The 23,381-nt window shown below is 40.9% G+C and overlaps 1 protein-coding gene across 2 annotated transcripts in view; it reads left to right on the top strand.

The window, feature by feature from the left end:
• Positions 1-15,685, top strand: part of WAPL (WAPL cohesin release factor) — a 162,392-nt gene extending 146,707 nt beyond the window's left edge. For both annotated transcript variants that reach the window (XM_040320516.1, XM_040320515.1), the window contains 3 exons: positions 5,094-5,182; positions 10,716-10,811; positions 13,211-15,685. In XM_040320516.1, coding sequence (XP_040176450.1) covers positions 5,094-5,182; positions 10,716-10,811; positions 13,211-13,276 — 251 coding nt within the window. In that variant the 3' untranslated portion in view covers positions 13,277-15,685. The remainder of the gene's footprint in view (positions 1-5,093; positions 5,183-10,715; positions 10,812-13,210) is intronic.
• The last annotated feature ends 7,696 nt before the right edge of the window (positions 15,686-23,381 follow it).

Genomic DNA, 23,381 nt, shown 5'->3' with positions numbered 1-23,381 from the left:
TTATAAACCAAAAAAGAGCAACAATTTTGAAAAAAAAATAAATGCAGCATGTATGCGTACCATTGGTGGTCCACTCAAATGGACAGACATTAATGGAACTGAGATTATTGGTGATATACTGCTCACCATACAGATTATGTTGGTCCACAACAGAATTTAAATCTCTTCTGTATAAAAAAAAATTGTAAAATAATGTTTAAAGTGGATGTAAACCCCAAAAAAAAGTTTTAAAAAAAGACTTGCACCTTGTACAGTATAGGATTTCATGTCATCTGTGCCCAATCTTGCCACAGAGTTAATCCAGCTCTGAGCAATTCTCTTATCTTGTTTTAGTGAGATAAAAACAGACCAAGAAATAGGAGTCTGTTTCTCCCCCTTGCTGTGAGTGACAGGTGATATACATATCTCATGCAGGACCCTGAGAGAGACATTCTATGTACTTTAGATCCCCCTCCTCTTTTCTTCTCCATCTCTCCCAGGATTGGCTGCTCCACACCTCAACATGATTAGGCATGCTGAAGTCATGTGTTGACTTTTCTGGGTATTGACTATTCCAGTTAGTGATTATAGCAGAATTTCAGTGTAATGCCCGGTACACACAATGAGATTATCAGACCAATTTTTTTTTTGCATGCTAATCTCAGATTTAATCTGAAGAGTTTACGAAAGTCACAAATGTTCATACGACGGAATAATATTTCGGAAGTGATATGTGTTGTAATGCATTTGTATTGCATTTTCGAACGACGGCTGTACTGATTAAACAAAAATCGCACAATCTGGCATTGTACGAAAAAAAAATCTGTGCATGTCCGACAGAATAATATTGGATGAACTGGCATGATCGGCTCTCGAAAAGCTCTGTACGAATGATTAGATTATTGTATGATCGATTCGAAAACTGCATTTTTCGGATCATGTGTACAGAGCTTAAGAAATACATAGGAGAAAATGCATGTTGACAAGGGGAGTGTAGAGGTGGGTGGGGAGTCTGACATCACAACTCCACCCACCGAGCTCTGGACAACAACCATGGCAGTCGTTTAGAAAGGATGACAGTGGGTTTACTTCTACTAAGCCTGATTACACTGTAAATGAGGGGGGATGATAGGTGCTTCTGAATTATAAGGTAGGCCTAATGAATTTGATGTTGCACCCCACTACTTGCACTTTCATCTACTGCTGCTGGTGCTCGCCAGTCCACTAGGATGTACTACGCTGCTGATATTTGACTGCCGCTGTTCAGTACGCCTGATTCTTTTTGTAAGGATCTCCTATGAATGGGAGCTGATCAGGGAATTGCTCCTCTCCACGGGTTCATACTCTGAATCTGAGAGTTCCACTTCACTATTCTTATCTGGCATGCTCAGAATCAGAAAGCCCTTCTCACTTGTGAACCTTTTTTTTGGGCCTGGCATTCATGTTCTGGTGACACTGTACTGGTGTGGTGGTGATCAGGACACTTGTACTGGTGTGGCAATACTGCAATCCAGGAAACTTGATTCATGTGCGGTGGTGAATCGGACACTGGTGCTGGCATATACTGGTCTGGCATCGCTACAATTGGGAACACTGGCTCTGACACTGGTACTAGTGTGGCGGTGATCAGAACATTGTTGCTGGCTTGAATGGCTCTGCTGACATTGGCGTGAGTAGGGGCCAGAACAGTATTCCTGACTTCACTGACTCTGGTACTGGTTTGGCGATGATCATGACACTGGTGCTGGCTTATACTAATCTGGCATCAACTGACTGGTGTCGCTAGCATTGGGGTGTACGGTTTCTGCCTGCATTAATGAGACAGGTGGCTGACTGCACTGTTAAATCGCACTACACTGATAGGCTAGTGACCATTGTTTACATTTGTGATTTCTGTAATTGGATACATCTATCATAGGACCAATTTTCTTGCTCTTGTACCTGGTCATCTGATCTGTTGTGTCTGAGGGAATCAGCGATCGGGTTCGCAGCCAGTGCTCTAGGAGCCACTGGTGGAGGATGATGGAGTTCTTCCACTTGCATCGGCAAAAGTCCCATCTTTTCATGTTTTAAACGGCCGGGTGGGAAACTGGGTAAGAAAAGAACTAATCTGTTCCAGAAGTGGATTCTGCAATTTCTGTTCTCTATAAACACCTTACAGTTACTATTGAGGATGGTTCCGCTTCATCAAAGGATTCTGTTGATAGGCGTCTGTAAGCCGCCTTAAAGTGATTCTGAAGGCAAAAGTTTTTATTTTTTTTATTTGCCTTTTTAAAGTGGTAGTAAATCGACTTTTCACCTTTTACCTACAGTCAAACCTGTGATAAGGCTTACCTGTAGGTACTGTAAATATCTCCTAATCTTGCACTGTTTAGGACATATTAAGAGTCCATGCAGGAGTGCCTCATCGTGCCCCCGGCCACTCATGGTAGGCCCAGGCCGTAAACCCGGACGGACGACTGTGTCGAGATGGAAGCTCTCTCAGCAAGGACAATACAACGCTGGAGAGCTTAGTTTTAAGGAAAGTCTTTCATAATGTGCTTGTATTCGATTCATACTGGCACATTATGACATTGTCTTGCAGGGGATTTTATAAAATTTTATTGCAATTTCTGCATTTTGGTAAAATGCCTTTCAATTGCAGCCCTCCTCCTCTTTTTACTTGAGTCTTCTTGCGATCCAGTGGTTTTCTCTGTGCATCAACTCTTTACCCCTCTTCCTGTATTCAGAGATCGTCTTTGCCACTTTTGCTGCATTAAATAAACATTCTAGAGAAGTTCAGTTCAAAAAAGTCTGTCACAAGAACAGTATGAGTGTTGCTGGTCTACCAAAGAAAATTCTATTTGACTGTGCATAGTTTAAATTCTTCCAAAACTCAGAACAAGCCTGCAGCAAACAAGTATGAAAATCATATCTATTTTAGTCATACAGGACAGAGGCAATGTATTCACATTTGAATACTGGCAAGCTTTTGAGGATGCGCCCACTGGGTGCTTCCTCTGTAACCTTACCCCACTCCGTTATTCGCCACCCCCCCCCCCCTTTTTTCTTATTTTTTTTTCTTTAAATTATAAAAACATCTGTGTCTTCAAATGTCACAGGTAGAAGCTCTGCATCTGGATCAGTGCAACCTTGGTAAACCTTGGGTGTCATAACCAGACCCTACAATGTGGGGGACAGCCTGTAATGTTAATCTGTGCACTGGATTCTGCATAGGTGGTTTGCACTTGGTGCAATGTATGTGGCTAGCTGCAAGGTGCAATACGTCCAGGGGGCCATGATCCTTCCTAATGGAACTTAGTCCATGAAAACCTCTTCAGGGGTATGTGGACTGTGACAGGCTGTGCCTGAATGTTTTGTATACAGTTCAGCATCATGGATAGGTAAGACAGGGTCGCCTTGTATGCTTCTATTACTGATAAAGGCCATTAGAGTCTACCTTAAAGAAAAGCTAGAGCTTTGATCAGACTGACACTGACCTCATACAGGACATTCTGCTTACAAGTCCGCCATCATGACATGGGCAAGGAATCTGATCACTAGAGCTTGCTCTCTCATGGGCAGATTTCCTCATATGCTTTAATGCAGGGGTTGACAAATTTGCTTGGAATCTAGGAGCCAGCTAAAAAAGTTAGGAGCCAGAAAACGCGCCCCGTCCCGACGAGCTTGCGCGCAGAAGCCAACACATACGTGAGCAGCGACCGCATATGTAAACGGTGTTCAAATCACACATGTGAGGTGAGGTATCACCGCGATTGGTAGAGCGAGAGCAATAATTCTAGCCCTAGACCTCCCCTGTAACTCAAAACATGCAACCTGTAGAATTTTTTAAACATCGCCTATGGAGATTTTAAAGGGTAAAAGTTTGTCGGCATTCCACGAGCGGACGCAATTTTGAAGCGTGACATGTTGGGTATCAATTTACTCGGCGTAACATTATCTTTCATAATATAAAAAAAATGGGGATAACTTTACTGTTGTCTTATTTTTTTTAATTAAAAAAAGTGTAATTTTTTCCCAAAAAAGTGTGCTTGTAAGACCGCTGCGCAAATACAGCGTGACAGAAAGTATTGCAAAAATTGCCATTTTATTCTCTAGGGTGTTAGGATAAAAAATATATATAATGTTTGGGGGTTCTAATTAGAGGGAAGAAGATGGCAGTGAAAATAGTGAAAAATTACATTAGAATTGCTGTTTAACTTGTAATACCAACGGCCACCACCAGATGGCGCCAGCTTACACATCTGGTGGTAATAACTTGTAATACCAACGGCTCACCACCAGATGGTGCCAGCTCACAAGCCAAGCCAAGTCGCCAGGACCCTATTTCTAGTCGCCATGGCGACCTGGCGCCCGGGATTTGTCGAGGCCTGCTTTAATGCATGCATTTCACCATATTGATGGGAGTATTCTGGGCATTTCTCCACCAAACTTATGTAGCTTCACTCTGTAAGACCACCACCTGATCCTCTCTCCTAAAGCTGGATACACACTATACAATTTTCTTTAGATTTCTTCCGTTATTTACCAAAACCATATAATATGAGGTCAAACCTAAACACTTTCAATTTGTACGCAATCAGGCAGGCCCTTGCACTACATGGTTTTGGTAAATCTAAAGGAAAAAATCTAGAGAAAATTGTATAGTTTGTATTGCCCTTTACTTTTTTAAGGTTCCAACCGGCGCAAGTCTAGTCTTCTGCGGATGGAGGTTTAGGCTGTAAAATTCTTGAAGCAGCACTCTGTTTCTGTTGGTCCTGTTGTCAGAGTTCTGTTTGCTTAGTTGTTGCCCACCCTTCACATTTATTGCTTGTGGAAGACCTAGAATCTATGAATACTTTGCCTGTGACCTGTACTGTACAAATAAGATCAATGGATTTTTGACTTGTGAAGGCTTTTAATACCAGGTGAAAATTAATGTAGTTTCTTATGTTTTTAGAAGCTAATCCGCAAAGGACAACCCTGTGATATAATTGAGGAATTTCGTTGGTTTACTTTTCGTATCGTACAAGGATTTAAAACTGTTGCCGATGCATTATATTATTCAAATGTCGATTTGATTGGCTACCATGTTAACTGCAATAATAGAATGTATGTTGTGTTTTTATTTTTAGCACTTCAGCATGCTGGGAAGCACATGGAAGATTGTATTGTTGCCTCCTACACAGCTTTGCTTCTAGGATGTCTTTGCCAGGAGAGTCCAGTAAGTAGAATTTGAAATACATCAATGATGATGTTAATGTAATTGTATAAATCATGCTGTTCTAAGACGCCAATGGTGTCTACCCTAGTAAATGCTGGAAAAGCTGACGCATTGAAGCGCTATCATAAGGTCTGGAAGACTTGTATTGCTTGGTGTGAAGACAAAAAATGGCATCCTTGGAAATATGTGATTGAGAAAACTCTTTTTCTACAGTCGGTTATAAGAAATCAAATTGGCTTTGGGTGCAATATGAGTTCAAGTTTCGACCCTATCAGTATTCTTCCAAAGCGCTTTAGCCCTCCCATTCACTGGTCCGAACCTTTATGCAGGGGTCAACTCGATTACTTCCCCCTATTAGGTTACCTATGTGTCCTTGGGACTTTAACTTGGTGCTGTCTGTGTTAAAGAAACAACCATTTGAACCTATTAAGGAAATCCCATTAGACTTTCTGTCACGCAAGCGAGCCTTCCTGATGGCTAGCTTCTCGGCTAGAAGGCTGACGGAATTGGTGGCCCTTTCATGCAGGGAATAGTACTTAATCCTTCACCACGACAGAGTCGTGTTACAACTTGTTTCATCCTTTTTGCCAAAAGTGGTGTCGGCCTTTCATTTAAATCAGGACATTATTTTACCTATTTTGACTTTTTTTCTCTCAGCCTCGTTCGGCAGAAGAGAGACGACTACGTTCTTTGGACGTTGTCCGGGCAGTCAAGGTTTATTTGTCTAGATCTGCGGATCTCCGTAGATCATTTTTTTTTTGTTTTCTTTGGAGCGGTGTGTATACCGCTCCTCCACCACGGCTGCCCATTGAAATCAATGGGTCAGCGCGGCTTTACCGCCTGCAATGCGCTGCTAGCGGCCAAATGCGTCACAAATCCGCCCATAGCGTCTGCGGTAAAAATAGCGGCATTTTACCCCTGTCGCTATGGGCGGCTCAGTGTGAAAGGGGTCTTACCTAGTAGCATTAAGACTGGGAATATAATGGGCAATACTGGGAACCCATTAGGTGTGCTGAAGAAAAAAATGATGGGATTGAGCAGAGGATTGACCTCCTTAGAACGATGTAAATGAATTCCCCCATCCATGCATTCAAGATGGTTGAGGGAATCCTTTGTGCTGTGCTATTGTAATCTGGCAGCAAGATGACTCCTCTGTCATAATACACTTATCAGTGCTGCAGCCAATTTGGCTGCAACCACTGATCCAATGAAAATATACCAACAGTCCCATGCAAGAGGAGTTGATCATTAGATTGACTACTCTCGAAAGGAAATGGCCATAGATGAGATCAAGTGTGATCAAATGTGTGGACAGCATGTAATTAAGCCAGTCAACTCTGTATCATGAGGACATCTATCTCTTAGAGTACACAATAGCAGAGGACCTCGCTGACAGATTTCTGTAAAGGTTCAGTACAGGTATCAAGTGGAAGGAGTGTCAAATCCCTGGGCGCTGGGCATGCCCACTATGATGATTAAAGATTGGTATTGTGAAGACTGCAACTTGGATGGTCGAGTGCCTTTGTACTAGTGGGCAAGGTGGCAGCATTCCCCTGCAGGGTTTCCCATTTGTGAATGGGCTACCAGGCCCTTGTTTGCGAAGGACTACACTGCAGTCTGGCACTGCACACTTGCCCAATGATGTTATGTGCCATTTAACCAATTCTCTACACGCGCTTCTTGCTTCAGAAGCCCATAACAGCTAGTGATTTGACACCTCTAGTTAGTTTCTCCTCTCCAACCAATTTTCATCTGCAGAGCGCACCGCTCAGTATAGGGGACACTTGAATACAGGCGATGACTGCCACTGAGGTGTTAACAGCTTGTATCCACACTCTCCTCAGCAAGTGCCCCACCCTTCCCTTTGCAGTGTAACTAGTCTACAAGTCCACAGCAAGTAATGACCCCACTTGCACAGAGATGGTGGGGTGGTAATGGGGTAGGCCCTGAAATTGCTCTATCAGATAGTGAGGACTCCCTGTATGATTCACTCTGCAGTGGCACCCCAAAGGGTAAGGTTGGCTCTGAATCCCTGCCTATATCGGTTATTTTTACCTTCTTGGGGCCTCAAGTCTCGTCTTTGGAGGAATTATCTGCTGCTTTTCTGGTTTGGGTGGTTAGCGCTCAAGGGTTCTTAATGGCTTGGAACTACTCGGATGCAAACCTTGTAGCTCTTCTGCTTCTCCCATTTTGCAGGAGAATGAGGTGTCTGAGCAACATCCTCAAGAAGCGTAAGCTGTCGGGAATCCTTTCATAACTGAGTATTCACAGACTCTGTCTCCAGGGCTGTCTTAAGCTTCATACACACTTCCATCTGACTTTTCCGGGGATTTTTGTCCAAAGGGGCGTTGGCCGTGAACTTGGTATGCATACACACGGCAGAACTTTTAATGCTTTGGGACATCTCAAGTAGTAATGAATTTGAAGTCTTGTGTCCTGTGATATGTTTAAAACTAGGATTTTGGGTTTTCCAAAGAAATCACAGGACTGAAGGATCCCTCCTCTCGTCTGTTCTGCTTTGCTTGCTACAAAACAGAGACTTGAGCTGTGAGGGGTTATGTGCGGGTGGGGATTCCTTCCTTTTTTTTTTTTTGGCCAGTGTCCATTCACTTGACGTTTTCAGCATAACCCAAGTAGTCATTAATTGGAAGTTCTGTGTCTTGTGATGTACCACAAGTAAACTTAGTCCTAATTTTTTTTCACTAGTCTTGTTGACACTTGCTCTTTTTTGTTTGTAAGACATGTGCTTGTAAAGTGTGTAAGAAGTGCTCACCTTCAGATGGGCTGAAGAAGCATGGAACAGGTTCAACTTGTGGATCAGTTACTTCAGACTGTCATACTTGAAGCTGCTTGTAGGTCTTAGGCCAAGATGGGCATCCAGCAGTCCTTGGATCATCTAGTAGAAATTGCCAGTGGCTTTGTCATATCTTTGCTATCTTGAAACATTTCCTTTCTTGTCCATAGAGGGACACAGCCATTCAGATACATTTGGCTTGTACTACTGCCATTAGGAAGTTTTGACACTGGCTAACAGAAAATAGTAAGCCAGCATCTTTATAACCCCTCCTCTACCCAGCTTCCTTTTTGTTTTTTGCTAGTATCCTAAGTGGTTTGATGCCTTTCCTCAGCTTAGCTTTCTCAGTAAAATGTCGTTTGGGAAGCACTGTGGTTGCAGAGGGCGCTCAGGTGTCCTGGGAATACTGTGGGAGGTTAAGGGGCACTGCAGCCTGTTAATGGAGGTTGAGGGGGGAGAGACTATGGAAACTGAAAGACAGCATAGCAGGTTTTGCATCTGTCTGGAGGGAGCCTGCAGCACAGCTGCCAGCCACAAACTGGTGGTTGGGAACCTCTGCTTTTCATCTCTGTGTAATGAGAACATTAGTGCTGCAACCAACGATTAGTTGACCCATTATTGTTTTGATTAATCGGTTAATAACCTTAAAAAATAGGTAATTTTGCTGCAATTTGCATTTTTACATTTTTTTTTGTGCCAATTTGTTTTTGGGTAGATTAAAAAACACAAATTGCCTCAAAAACGTGTTGCCTGCTTTTGTGCAGCTTCTCCATTTAAGTATATTGAACCAAAAAAACAAAATGGCACAGTTTTTGCGTAAAAAAAAAAAAAAAAAAAAAGTCCTTGCCCTTTCCAAATACGTAGCAGCTGAAAAAAGCATGGATGTCAACGTGTCCCATAGGAAACCATATAAATGAACTGTAGTGTGTTTCTGCAAAAAGCACCTAAAAATACATAGGTGTGACCCAGGACTGAGATGATTAGTAACATAATGGGTTTCAAAAAACTAAAATTAGTACAAAAAGAGCAAATAATCGCTACTGTAAGAGGTTCCTTTTTTTTACTGTGGGACAGTGATATTTACAGTAGCGATTTGCTCTTTTTGTACTTTTTTTTTTTTTTAACCCAATTATGTTACTGGCCGATTAATCGATTATGAAAATAGTAATCGATTAATTTCATAATCGATAAGTTGTTTCTGCCCTAGAGAACATATATATTGGGTGTTCTTTGCAGGTCGGTTCTATGATCAGTTATTTTATACTCCCTTTTTATTCACTGAGAGATTCTTGGTTTGTTTGGTGTTCAATAGGAAATAATACTTTTCGTTAATAACTTGGTGGTATTAAACCCAAAAGCAAATTTGTATTATATTGCACCGCACAAATTCTCAGATGTGATTGCCTAAAAAAAAACTAAATGCAGCCACCACATCTGCTTCGTAGGCTGATATATATGTAAGTTTTGGGTTTAATACTGCTTTAAGATCGGCACTTTAACCACTAGAGTACCGGGCCATCGTCAAATGACGGCTCCACGGTTACTCTGAAAATTCAACAGGACGTCATTTGGCGTCCTGTATTCTTGCGGCCACTGGGGGGCGCGCGAGCGCGCCGGCTGCCGCGCGCGCGCGTCCGGCGCGTCCCCGAGATGCCGATGCGCGTGCCTGGCGGTCGCGATGTCCGCCAGGCACTCGGAATCGGCGGCTACAGGGACAAGACGTGGAGCTCTGTGTGTAAACACAGAGCTCCACGTCCTGTCAGGGGAGAGAGGAGACCGATCTGTGTCCCTTGTACATAGGGACACAGCATCGGTCACCTCCCCCAGTCACCCCCCTTTCCCCACAGTTAGAACACAATTTAGGGATACATATTAACCCCTCCCTCACCCCCTAGTGTTAACCCCTTGAATGCCAGTCACATTTATACAGTAATTAGTGCATATTTATCGCATTAATCGCTGTATAAATGTGAATGGCGCCAAAAACGTGTCAAAAGTGTCCGATGTGTTCGCCGCAATGACACGGTGACAGTAAAAAAATCGCAAATCGCCGCCAATACTAGTAAAAAAATTAATAAAATAAAAATGCCATAAATCTATCAGCTATTTTGTAAACGCTATAACTTTTGCGCAAACCAATCAATATATGATCATTGCGATTTTTTTTTACCAAAAATATGTAGAAGAATACATATCGGCCTAAACTGAGGAAAAAAAATGTTTTTTTTTTTTTTAAATTGTGATATTTATTAAATAAAAAAGTAAAAAATAGTGTTTTTTTTTTAAATTGTCACTCTTCTTTTGTTTATAGCGCAAAAAATAAAAACCGCAGAGGTGATCAAATACCACCAAAAGAAAGCTCTATTTGTGGGAACAAAATGATAAAAAAATTGTTTGGGTACAGTGTAGCACGACCGCGCAATTGTCATTCAAAGTGCGACAGTGCTGAAAGCTGAAAATTGGCTTGGGCAGGAAGGGGCGTAAGTGCCCAGTATGGAAGTGGTTAAATAAGGATGGGTAAAAGATCTATGGAACAAAGTGAGCTTTATTTAATTTCCTACATTTTCAGAATTTGACTTCTTATATGGCATTTTTTTCTTTTGCTTTCTGCTTTTTCTTGATTACCTTTCTCATATTTTTTTCCTTTTCTTTACAGTAATATACATTCTGTAATCCAGTTTACTTGGCAATCATGTCTGCTCAGTGTTTTTATTATGCTTTTTTTCTCTCCTTTGTCAGAGTAATGTGACTACTGTACGGAACAATCTACCAGAAGGAGATTTTTCAATAATGACCGAAATGCTTAAAAAATTTCTCGGTTTCATGAACCTCACCGTAAGTTACCTTTTCTAAATGTCATGGTCATATATTAACACCTCTGTGTACTTTATTTAAAAAATAAATAAAATGAATGCCAGTCATGTAAGAATGTATCCAGACACAAGGCAGATTTAAAGCATTGCACTCATAGCTCATAAACAATACTGATCATGAACTGTACAAATTTAACCATTTCAGCCCCGGAATGATTTACACCCTTAACCACTTCAATACCGGGCTTTTATACCCACCTCAATACCGGGCCTATTCTGTCACTTCTCTCCTACATGTACAAATCATCATTCTTTTGCTAGAAAATTATGCAGACCCCCAAACATTATATATGTTTTTTTAGCAGACACCCTAGGGAATAAAACAACGATCATTGCAATGTTTTATCTTGCACGGTATTTGCGCAATAATTTTTCAAACGCCTTTTTTGGAAAAAAAAATTCCATTAATTAAAAAATAAAACAGTAAAGTTAGCCCAATTTTTTTGTAAAGTATGAAAGATAATGTTACACCGAGTAAATAGATACCGAACATGTCACGCTTTAAAATTGCGCATACTTATGGAATGGCGCCAAACTTCGGTACTTAAAAATCTCCTTAGGCAACGCTTTGAATTTTTTTTTACAGGTTACCAGTTTAGATTTACAGAGGAGATCTAGTGCTAGAATTGTTGGCACTCAAACGCACGCGGCGATACCTCACATATGTGGTTTAAATGGCGTTTACATATGTTGGCGGGACTTGCGTGTGCGTTCGCTTCTGCGCGAGAGCTACCGAGGACAAAGGCGTTTTTTTTTTATTATTATTTATTTTTTTCTTATTTACACTTTTTAATTTTTTTTTTTTAAAAATCCCTCTCTCCCCTCCCCCTTTTCCCTCTCTCTCCCCTCCCCCTTTTCCCTCTCTCTCCCCTCCCCCTTTTCCCTCTCTCCCCTCCCCCTTTTCCCTCTCTCTCCCCTCCCCCTTTTCCCTCTCTCTCCCCTCCCCCTTTTCCCTCTCTCTCCCCTCCCCCTTTTCCCTCTCTCTCCCCTCCCCCTTTTATCCTCTCTCCTCCCCTCCCCCTTTTATCCTCTCTCCCCCCCCCCCCATTTATCCTCTCCCCTCCCCCCCCCCTTTTCCCTCTCTCCTCCCCCTTTTCCCTCTCTCCTCCCCCCTTTCCCTCTCTCCTCCCCCTTTTTTCCCCTCTCTCCTCTCCCCCCCTTTTTTCCCCTCTCTCCTCTCCCCCCCTTTTTTCCCCCTCTCTCCTCTCCCCCCCTTTTTTCCCCCTCTCTCCTCCCCCTTCTTCCCTCCTTTTTTCCCCCCTCTCTCCTCCTCCCCCCCTTTTTTCCCCCTCTCTCCTCCCCCTTCTTCCCTCCTTTTTTCCCCCCCTCTCTCCTCCCCCCTCCTTTTTTCCCCTCCCCCAACCTTCAGAATGCCTGCACAACACTCAGCCTAAGATGTGCCCCTTAATACAGCAATCTTAAGGCCCAACATGTGCTGATGTCATCGGCACATGCGCACTGAAGCAATGGCACCCACGTGCAGTTGCTTCAGTCCGCGTGCATGGAGTGACGTCATAGTGGCTCTGGCCAATCTGAGCGCCGGACCTGCGATACCCAGAGGTAATCCCCGGGAGAGATGTCTCTGCTGGAGAGGGGGGGGGGGGGAGAGGAGGACCGCTGCGGAGGCTTCGATCTAAAGCAAGTAATTCATGAGCTTGTAAGCTATGCATACTACCTCATTATGCCTTTGTCTTCCAGGTTTTTTTTATTGGGGGGGGTTTACAACCACTTTAAGCATTTTGAAAGAATAGGTCTCCGCTTTCTTCATTTGTTGGTTACTCTACATCCCTTGATTCAAAACTGAGAACGCAGAGAGTGAGGTAGAGTTGTGGGGAAGGCATCTAGTGGGTGTGCCTTCAAAACTTTAGCCAGTGTCATATTATTTTAGGATCTGAGCTCATAACCAAGAGTCTGTGAATACTTTGTACTCCAGGATATGTTATTTTACTGGCAAGTAAAATTTTTCCTTATTTTTCCTGATGCTGAATAAGCATTGTTTAAGGCGGAACTCGACCCTCCTATTCTTTACATCAAAGCAAATGGCCATCTTAGCCTCTCTGTGATCTGCATTTTCTATTTTGTGGCACATGTGATCAGCTATGACACCAGCCATTTGATGCTTTGACAGTTTGGTTGAACGCATAAGCCAGGGGTAGGCAACCTCGGCAAATGCCATAGTTATTCTTGGCATGCCTTGAATGTAATAAATGATAAATTGGCTGGTTTAGTTCCACATTAAGTAGCGGAAAGAAAGTGAAATGTATGCCATACTCTTAATAACCGCATTGTCTAATGGGAGTGATTGTTAATAGCAGTTAATAGCACCGATTTCTTATGTGCGCCTTTTTATTTGTCTTACAGTGTGCAGTGGGAACAACAGGCCAGAAGTCCATCTCAAGGGTCATTGAGTATTTGGAACACTGCTAGAATGCATCATCATCAACAGACTTTTATAAATGCTGGATATACAACTCATGTTAAAACGAAAAAAAAATTCCCTGAAGACGCACTGTGTGCAGATTATGTGCTACTTACATGGAAATGGCAAACGGGACTCTGATTTTTTGCAGAATTATTGAGCATATGTTTGCCGCAACAACCAGGTTTTAGCTGAGCATACAGCAGCTTTTAATTCCAAGGACCAGAGATTCTGTAGATGGATAAGTGACCCGGCTGTTGTAATCATTGCAGTATTTCGATTCTTTTTGCGTTTTTATAGAATTCGATGGGGTTTTCACTGCGTATTTCCTCAAGTAGAGTTTGGTTATGGCCAGTTAAAGGGAAAAAAATTATAAAATTGATGGAAATTGCTGCTGTTCATGCAACTGCTGTTTGCTATCGAATACTGCATTCTATGCCAGCCAGGTACAAAAACTGCACAGCCTGGGTGAAGTCTAAAAAAACAAAAACATTTGGACAACGAGCTGCTTTTATGTGGTTTTTTTTTTTTTCTTTTCTTTTTCTTATCTTTCTTTTTTTCCTTTCTCCCACCCCCTCACCTTCCTGGTTTCTAATAGGCTTTCAATGCTTCCAAAAGTACAAGAGATAAATGTATTTTTTAGTATACTGTTGATAGTTTTCTTCCTCGGCTACTCCCATTTTATACATTTTATTAGATTGCTCCAATCATAAGTTTTTCATAAAATGTATTTTCTGTATATGCACCCTCCCTTATTTGCTTTTGTTAATTTAAGACTTATTGATACCTGAAAGTAATTATGTTGTGAAATTTGTAGAGCTCTGCGGCACCAAATTCCAAAAGGCAGGCTGGTAGACCCTGGTTTTTAAGTGTGCCAGAGCATGAATACAATTGGAAGTGCTTTTGTCAATAGCTCAGTTGTACATTATGTGCCCAGTTAGTAAATAGGGATCTATTTTTATATTTCTTGCGGTCCATCTCAGGTGTCATCTTGGACTAATGTAAATGAAAAGGGATGTGCCCTTAGTTGACTTTTAGGGGGAGTTCATCTTCCTCTAATGCTTTTTTTGCCACTCGCAGTGTCTTGGGTGGCATGGAGGAACATGCCTTCAGCAGGCTTTGTATTTTAACATTTAGTCTCTTGTAACCTTTGCTGAAGTTGAGGTTTGCAGTACCTTGACATTACCTGTTTTAAAGCTTTTAGTTGGCATACAAGAACAGCAGACACTCTTTATGAGAACATTAAAATGGCAAACGGCAGACATGTTTGCCAGCACTAATGTAGACTCTTCGGGAGCTCCCCATCGAGAGTTTTCTTTGACGCTGGCAAATATTTTTAGATGAGTAGCTTGAGGGTGAGGTACATTCTGGCGTTAAGGCCTATGCCCCTTTTGCTGTCGTCTTTGTGTACACCAGAGACTTTCTCTTTAAGGGTGCATCTGATGTCCACCATAACAAAACATTACTGTCTACCAAGAAGATGTTAATAAAGCCATATAGGTGATCGACACCCAATCTGCATCTCTGCCTGCGTAGAAAATGTTCAAGGAAGGTGGAGAAATGCTGTAGGTAGTTTTGGCTTTTTGTACAAAAAATAAATAAAAAATAGTTGAGGTTCTTAGCAATATTTATGTGAAAATGTTAATAAAATATATTCAGTTTTGAAAATTCTTTTTAGATCTACTAATTTTGCACTTGTAATCTGTACAATTTTGATAGCAAACGGAGGGTGGGATGGGAATATATGAAGGTTGTCAGTTTCACATTGAGAAATGTGAAAAGGTAAAACTAACTTTCCAAAGAGTGGCTTTATCTTTACAGCTTTTTCTTTTTTCTTTTTTTCTTTTATATACAGATTTATTGTGCAGTTTAATTTCTGGGCAAACCAGTGATTTTGGAACTTTTTGCAAGGAACTTTTATTTATTTGGTTTGGGTACACAAGTGATGTCGCCATGAGAAGTGGTACTGGGCCTCATTTATTAAAAATAAATATTTGATTTTAGCCAGGGGCAGCCTCAGAGTTTAAAACACCCTCCTTTTGGGCGTTGATCCTCCTTATACCACTGCTGAGTTTTTAGTGTGGCGCCAACCTATGGAAAAGCAAGTGGGTAGGGCCCTGAGACTTGCAAGAATAGTCGGGAACAGCTGCAAGCACTCCAAGACACCCTTGTACATTTTATATTGGGATGTTGATAATCCCGTTATAATTAAGGGTATGAGCAACTCAACCCATACTAGTCACGATCCCTCGTTAACTGGAGTGTTCTATTGAAGGTAGCAATCTTTTTAATGTATATAAATGAGGCACAGTGCTCCTAATCCTCGCACACATTGTTGAGCGTTTGATAAGCAGCCAAAACTGAAGCTTGTTTTTAGCTGATTCACAATAAACATTAGTGACTGAGGTCTCCCTTAATATGCTTTCTTTGTTACTGGTTTAAATGACGCTTGGGCTGATGTGACGGCCACTAGCAGCAATCCCAAAGATGCAAGTGCAGAAATCACTTTGCCTATTATGTTTGCTTGTTTTCAGGGGACATGTAGGTTATCAGTTTACTTTTTCTTGTTGGGATAAGTACTTTTTTAATGTCTTAACACCTCTGTTTTCTATGTATTGTCGCTTTAAACAAATGGGTTACCCCCCCCCCCCCTCCAAATGCCTTGAAAATGTAGGGTATGTCAGAATCCTGTGTTTGCTTGCATTGCAGAGGTGCAAATATCTGAACATTTAATAGTTCCTACGATTGCATGGCTTTGCTGGTGTAATGTCTGTTATGTCCTTGGATAATTGGTTATCGATATTGGTAATTCAGCAGCAGACATCCCCAGTATGCGGAAAGGAAAGGGTACATAAAGAAATGACAATTGGCTAATCCAGAGGTTCTGCTTTGAGTGACAGGTACACCATAGGGACAGGTTTTATAAGTTTGATAAATACCACTGTATTGTCAAATGGCAATGCTTTTTGTTTGTCATTCCATAGCGTAGTGTATTCATGTTCACAGCTTCAGGTTGAGAGAAGTTGTGTAAAGCTGTACAGAGTTTGTCAGAGTTCCTGCTTCAACTGTTTTAAAGCCAGTTTACATTTTATCTGACAAAAATGTGTAATTTAGTTAAAGCATAAGTGCACCTTTCAATAAAAATCTTATTTTTTGCATTTTATTCTTCTGAATGGAAGCACTACATTACAGCCCTGTATCGTACAGGGGTTGATTTACTAAAACTAAAGAGTGAAAAATCTGGTGCAGCTGTGCATTGTAGCCTATCCGCTTCTAACTTCAGCTTTTTCAATTAAAGGATAAGTTTGCCTTTTAAAAAAATAAAAATATATGCACATCTTTTAGCAGGTTAAAAAAAAATGTGCATTTATTTGTTTTCGTTGGGAGCCTGGAAACCATTGCACCATGATCAGCTGATCGTGGGTGCAATGCCGGGCTCTTGCAGACTGTGTTTTAGCTGTTTGGCCATACATCAAATAGCCAAGCAGTTGCACACTAGCAGGAAGCATCGATGAGCTACCACAGAGCTCAACAGCGCCATGGTAGTTCATTGAGGACTACAAGTCAGCAGCCGCAAATGCTGCCAGACCTCGTTTTTCTATTCACAGTAAAACGAGTGACGTGTTCAGGCGAGAGGCGCCCCACACGGCCTCATTCTTTGCAGAGTATGACAGAGTCTGGAAAGATGATTGCCCACCGCCTGTCACACTGGGGACATGCAGGGGCTGTTTGCTTTGTAACATGTTGCACTCTGAATGAGTTAGAAAAGGCAAACTTATCCTTTTAGGCTTTGACAATAAAACCTAGAAGCTGGTTAGTTTTTATGCACACAGCTGCACCAGGTTTTGCATGATCCAGATTTAGTAAATCTTACTCTATTGTAAACTTTTCAAAAGGTAGCATATGGGATCACTTGCTGCAGGTGTGTTACAGCCAATATTACCAGCATTTGGTAGATTAGGGTTTCTATTCCATGTTGAAAATGTAAAGTTTGGGATGATGACTGACATCAAGGAAATGAGAACCAACCTTAGCACTCTGGCTGATAGTAATATGAGAGTACGATGCTATAAAATAACCTTTCGACCAAAGAATTTAATCTTCATGCCACTGTTCCCTAGTACAGTAGTTCTCAACTCCTGTCCTCAGGGCCCACAAACGGGCCAAGTATTTCGAAAAACGAACGTTCGGCCGTGAGCGCAAGCGACAGTGCCATCATGCAATGACCGATAAAACATTCAGTGGACATAAATAAAAAAAAATTGTACTTTTTTTTTTACATATACCTAGTGCAGAAAGTTCGGACAGGAAACACGTTAACCTTCCGATTTATTGTTCGTTCGGCAGAAAATTTCCAAACTTGTCCGTTTTTTCGGCTCACAAACGCCCAAACGGTTATCGATTTTGTGCCCATTAACTGTTCAAAAAAACAACAAACTGAACGATCGAATTTCGGACGATTTTTCGTATAGTGTATGGCCAGCAGAAGTCTGGCTGCATTCATTTTAACTGTGGGCAGCTGGAGCTGCTGCCTGTTTGCTTCCTGGATTTACACACAGAGGCACACCTCCAGCCCAAGATTTGGATTTCAGATTTAAAGAACTTTTACACAGCCATGCCAATCATTGTCCTCTTTTTTGACGTATGCTTTTCGGTTGGCATTTCCTATAATGATTGAAGAATGTTTCTCTGCATGACGGAACAGAATGTGTAAATAAATGCCTGCATATTTGGAGACTTGGGATGGGTACAGTGCCATTTTTTTGTTTTAGTGTGCAGGCCTGCTTTGATGCATCACGGAGAAACCACGCCTCCTGATCGACTTGGTCAGTGGGAGTTTTTTGGTATGGAGCTTTTAAGCCCATTTAAAGGTACGCTTAAAAGCTTAGGTGTGTTTTAAAAGTGCACTTATACTTTAACTGGCTTATCTGTTCTAAAATGAGAGGATTTAAGGCCGTTTTTTCCAATTGACCTCTATGTAACATAAAAACAGTGGTGGTTGCAGCACACATCTGGTTACTGTTGACCTTGATTGCTGATGTATGTATATCGGGCTTCTTTTTCTTTTTTTTTTTTAAGTTTATTGAAAGCATTACGTATTTTATGTGCACCTATTTAAGTTCAGGGTTTGAAAATGTGTTTTTGTCCTGTAAAGAAATATAAAATTGTTGTTGCTATAATTTAATCAAAGAATGGAAAATTGCATCATGTCAATATTTTTACCAAGGTCAGTCCAAACTTAAATGATGGATTTAAAAAAATAACCAATAATTTTTGGTTAAATTGGTACCATAATCTTCCGTGCAAGTTACAGTCTTAAAATAGATTTTATATTACATTTAAGATCGTTTACATAGGCCTATTATAATCTCATTGAACATGTCGGCACCCATTGACTTTTTTCTTAAAAATTCCAGTGGAGCTGCTCCTATTGGGCTGGTGTCATATTTAAAAAAAAAAAAAAAACGGAACTTATTTTATTTTCTTGGGTTGCTAGAGTGAAGTACATTTTACTAATTGACACATGAAGTTGTAGTACCAGTGAGATGAGAGAGACGTTATAGAAATGTCGGTTCAAGGGGACCTGTAATAATTTTATAATTCACATTATTACAGGTACTTTTATAGCACCGACAATTTATGCAGAACAATCTAAGGTCCCTAACATAGGTGTGCGCAGTATATTGCATTAGTGTGTGCACATCAAAGCTCCAACACACATGCGTGTGTGACATATTTACTGGCCTCTTCCCAGCTCTCCATCCTGAAGCAATGGGGGGAGGGGAGAGCAAGGGAGCTCACAGGGGGACTCAGGCAGCAGAAAGGACAGGGGTTGGTATATATTGGTATGGTATTATTTAATAATGTGGCAGCTGAATGTTGGCGAGAGGGAGAGGAGGAGAAGCCTACTTTGAGCTGCTGCAGTAGTAAAATACAGATTGGTTCCACTAAAGTCCACCTCCTGTACAGGTTCTTGGGGTCAGCATGGAAGAATTGCAGTATACCTGTCCACCTGCCCATGATCACTGAGATCGCCATTAATGGGTTGCCAACCCTAGGATTACGGTGTACCCAGGCACACCTGGAACCACCCTTGTGCACGCCTATGGTCCCTAACTCACTTTAATACGTACACATACTAGGGCCAAGTTAGACAGAAGCCACTTAACATACCAGCAAGTCGCATGCATTAGTATGGTGCTAATTGGCATCATCTAACTGTTACAGATTTATAAAAAGTACTTTTCATGTGGCTTAAAACCTAATGCCTAGTACGCACGGGTCGAATGTCTGGTTGAAAAAAAAAAAAGCTGACATTCGGCCCGTGTGTCAGCCAGTCCAACAGAAGGCGGACATTTTGGCAGGCTTCTGTTAGACGAGCGTGCTGAAAAGCCAGCAGCCGACGGGCTCCTGATCAATGCTCTCAGCCAATGGCATCAGAGTGTTTTGGCGGGGGACTGTCCCCTGTCAGAACACAACAGCTCAGCTGGGGAGATCACTGTACTAACGTCAGACTCGCTGGGTAGCACTAAAAAAATAACTTTGTGTGTACCTGCCAGGCTAAAAGTAAAGGTTTTATGCTTTCTAGCTACTATTGTGGGTGTTTCGTGCCGTTAATCGACTTTGATGTCTATTGTATTCAATTGCACCCTTTTTTATATTTATGTTAACTAAGATAAGTGATGAGCAAATATGGCTGTCCTGTGTACTTATTTAATTACAAACCATACATAGAACCAAGGTTTATAAAATGGAACAGATTGATAAAATTTATTTACATAATGCACTTCTCTCCATTTTGCACTTTTTAAAGAAAACAAACATGAAAAGGACTAATTCTCTTTCCAAACGTAACTTTGTGTTACTGTTTGACAATGAAGACAAGTAAACGTGCTGAGTGAGTTCCCATTGGTCTAAACAGAGTGAAAGTTTTAGTAAGTATCTGATTCACACTGAACTTGTGGTAGGCTGAAGTGGCTCCCTAACTTTTAACACCCCTTCCTGTCACTAGAATTCAGTCGTAATAAAGCTGCATAGTGATGCAAGCATTAGAATCGACTCCCATTCTCGTATGAATGGGTGCAAGATATCGTCATTGACTGCTGTATCACCATACGCTGTTAATGTTTTATAACGCCACTTTTCTTTTTGTTCACAAATATAATTCAGCATTCAATATTGAATGGTAGCCAAAATATTTATTTCTAATTCAATGTCTTGAAAAATATGTAAATTCAGTAACCTTTTTGGTGTTAGGGCACCTGTGCCAGTTTCCATCTAACCTGTGTAGGTGTTTTTGATTACCTCATTTGCCAAGAGTGGACCTAAATTTACTGCTCCCCTCTGCAAACTAGAGGTGGAAGGCAAAAGGAGTTGTTGATTTGCAATCCAGCACAAAACACAGTAGGATCTGTATCTTTCATTGGTTAGATGTAAACACATAGGCTCTCTACAAAAGTTTTAACTTGAAATGTTTATTTTATCAACTACTCTAAGCAGTTTGTGTTAATTTTAAAATGCCTCTTTTCATCTCCATTCCTGAATATGAAAACATTTTTTTCATTTATTTATTTATTTTTCATATGAAAATATCAGAGGTGCAATGTCTTAACACTGGGCATACTAGTTTCAAGATTTTAGATTTTTGGTGCAGGACATTGGGGGGTTCGAGGTTTAAAGTTGCCAACTAGTTTTAGAGTAAATTAAGATTTTCTTTATTCACTGATGTACCTTTTATAAGTATCCAGTCCCACCTGAAGTGATCGATCTTTATAATTAAAAAATGATTGGATTTGAGATATCAAAGATTAGGTTCTTTAGAATGTGCTCTGGGATAGTAATTGAAGATGCTGCAGTCTAAAGGCCCCCATTGACTGCTTGAATTTTGGAATTCGAGCCGTGGCTGGCCATGAAAATGCTACCTGGCTTGACAAACTATAAAAAAACTGAGGCAGGTGGTACATTTTTAGATGCAGTCATTGTTCGCAATGACTGCAATTGGGATTCTTTCTTCTGTGTTTCTAGCATAGATGGGGTGAAATTCATTTATTTTATATAATATTTTTTCCCTCCCTCTCTTGGTGGAAATGCTAGCCATCTGTCTGCCTTAATGGGGAGGTGGGAGCCATTTTGTTCATTGTTGTACATGCTGAAAACCCCATCAAATACTCTGCTTTTAGGGTACATGAAACATACTTGCAAAATAACCTGAAGTTCAAAGTAACTTTTTTTATTTTTTCTCTCCTCTGTATATATTTATGTAAATACAAGCCATTGGAGACTAGAATGGTAGCATACTTTTCTGAATCCAATCTTATTTTTATTTTATACAGTATTTCTCAGCTGTGATATTTGGAGCAAAAGCCAACGGCAGGAAAATAAAAATCAAGTTTGTACCAGTTTCATGAAGTATGTCTTTGGGTTTTTTTGTAAATAATTTTAACTCTAATAAAAATTGCTACTTTCAGTATATAAGGCGTTTACTTTTCACTATATATACAGTGCTTGTCTCAACGTGCGTGTGTGTGTGTGTGTGTGTGTGTGTGTAATAATGAAGGCAAGTCATGTGTGATGAATTTGTTCCTTCATTGATCATTCTCTGCAAGAATGTGCTGCTTTACAAAAGCATTTTTATTTTTAGACGTTCTATCAAATTGTAGTTTCAGAGCTTGGGGGCATAGTAAGCATTCAGTTGCATATAGACTCCATTTTTTTTTTTTATTCTTTCTCATCCAACACAAGTTGCATACTGTCAGATTATGCTGTTGCCTACTGGAAGAGTGAATATTGGCTAAAATCTGTAGGCCAGCCCAGAATAGCCCTTCATATCGCCAGCATGCCTCATCTTTTTTTTTTTTTACTAGGTCCTAGGATAATTTACATCTTTTCTTCAGCTGTGCTTGAAAGTCTAATTATTTTCCCCTAACCCTATTTGTTTCTTAAAGGCGTTGTAAAGGAAAAAATTTTTTTCACCTTAATGCATTAAGGTGAAAAAACTTCTGACTATACCAGCCCCCCGTTATACTTACCTGACCCCTCGAAAGTTCTGCGCTCGGCCCCGACATCCCCTTCGCCGCTTAGCCTGGCCGTTGATTGGCTAGAGCGGATGGATTGAAAGCAGCGCTACATAGCTGCTACTGTGGAAATCGGCACAAGCAAGCAATCTGTTACCCATTATATATGGTTTACTTCTCCCCAACGGTTTGCACAGCAATACCCCATTTAGGATGAGTTCATTTATGAAGGAGGACTTCCCATATTGGTTTCAGATATATCTCTGATTGCCCTTATGCAGGACTGTCCGCTGCCGAGTTAGAACGTTACAGTCCAGGAGCCAATCAACTCAACACTTTTTGATTGGGGATCAGGGGCTGAACCGCCTGACTGCAGGGTCATATGGCCAAGATTCAGCTGGACAATGCCATGGCAGTGGCTTACGTTTAACCATAAGGGATGAACCTAAACTCAAGATTCTGACTTGGGCAAAACTTCACTTCCCTGCCCGGTTTGCTGTGCACATTTCAAGGGTGAATAATTTAATTTAGCAGGTGAAACCGTTCAGGTATCCATTTTTGGACTGAAAGAGTGGTCTCTAAACTCTTGACAGTTGCACTGCTTTTGGACATCCCAATTTGCCTGAGTTCTTAATCCCGTGTCCATTTAATGTGCATTTAGTAGGACTTTTGACTTGTCATAAAACCCTTTTCTTGAAACACCATGGGGGACACGTGTCTTAAATTTGTTTTATGATCCAATCCTAATATTGCTTGCAATTAAACTGAAGCAGTCTGGGATGGGTTATACTGGGCTGTACTGTACAGCTTTGTTTGACAGTATCCAGTCTCTTAAAGGCATTAGCATAATCCAATGTACCTCTCCTGTGTCTCTAATGAACTCCAAGAAAAGGATTTTACAATAAATAAATACTATTTTCTACATGTTGGATACAGCCAGAAAAGGTTCTTGCCATTTGTCAAGTGTTATTTATTTTTTTTCTTGCTTTTTGTCTTACTAGGGTTATATTTCATTACTTTGTTTTGAAGAAAAAACTAAGTGGGTTGAAATCCCTCCAAAGTGACGGGCATTCGCCTTTTAAATTTTCACTGCAACATC

This window comes from Rana temporaria, chromosome 8, assembly GCF_905171775.1.
Source record: "Rana temporaria chromosome 8, aRanTem1.1, whole genome shotgun sequence".
NCBI lineage: Eukaryota > Metazoa > Chordata > Amphibia > Anura > Ranidae > Rana > Rana temporaria.
The sequence above is the reverse complement of the archived record's forward strand: the minus strand, read 5'-3'. Positions and strand labels throughout refer to the sequence as shown.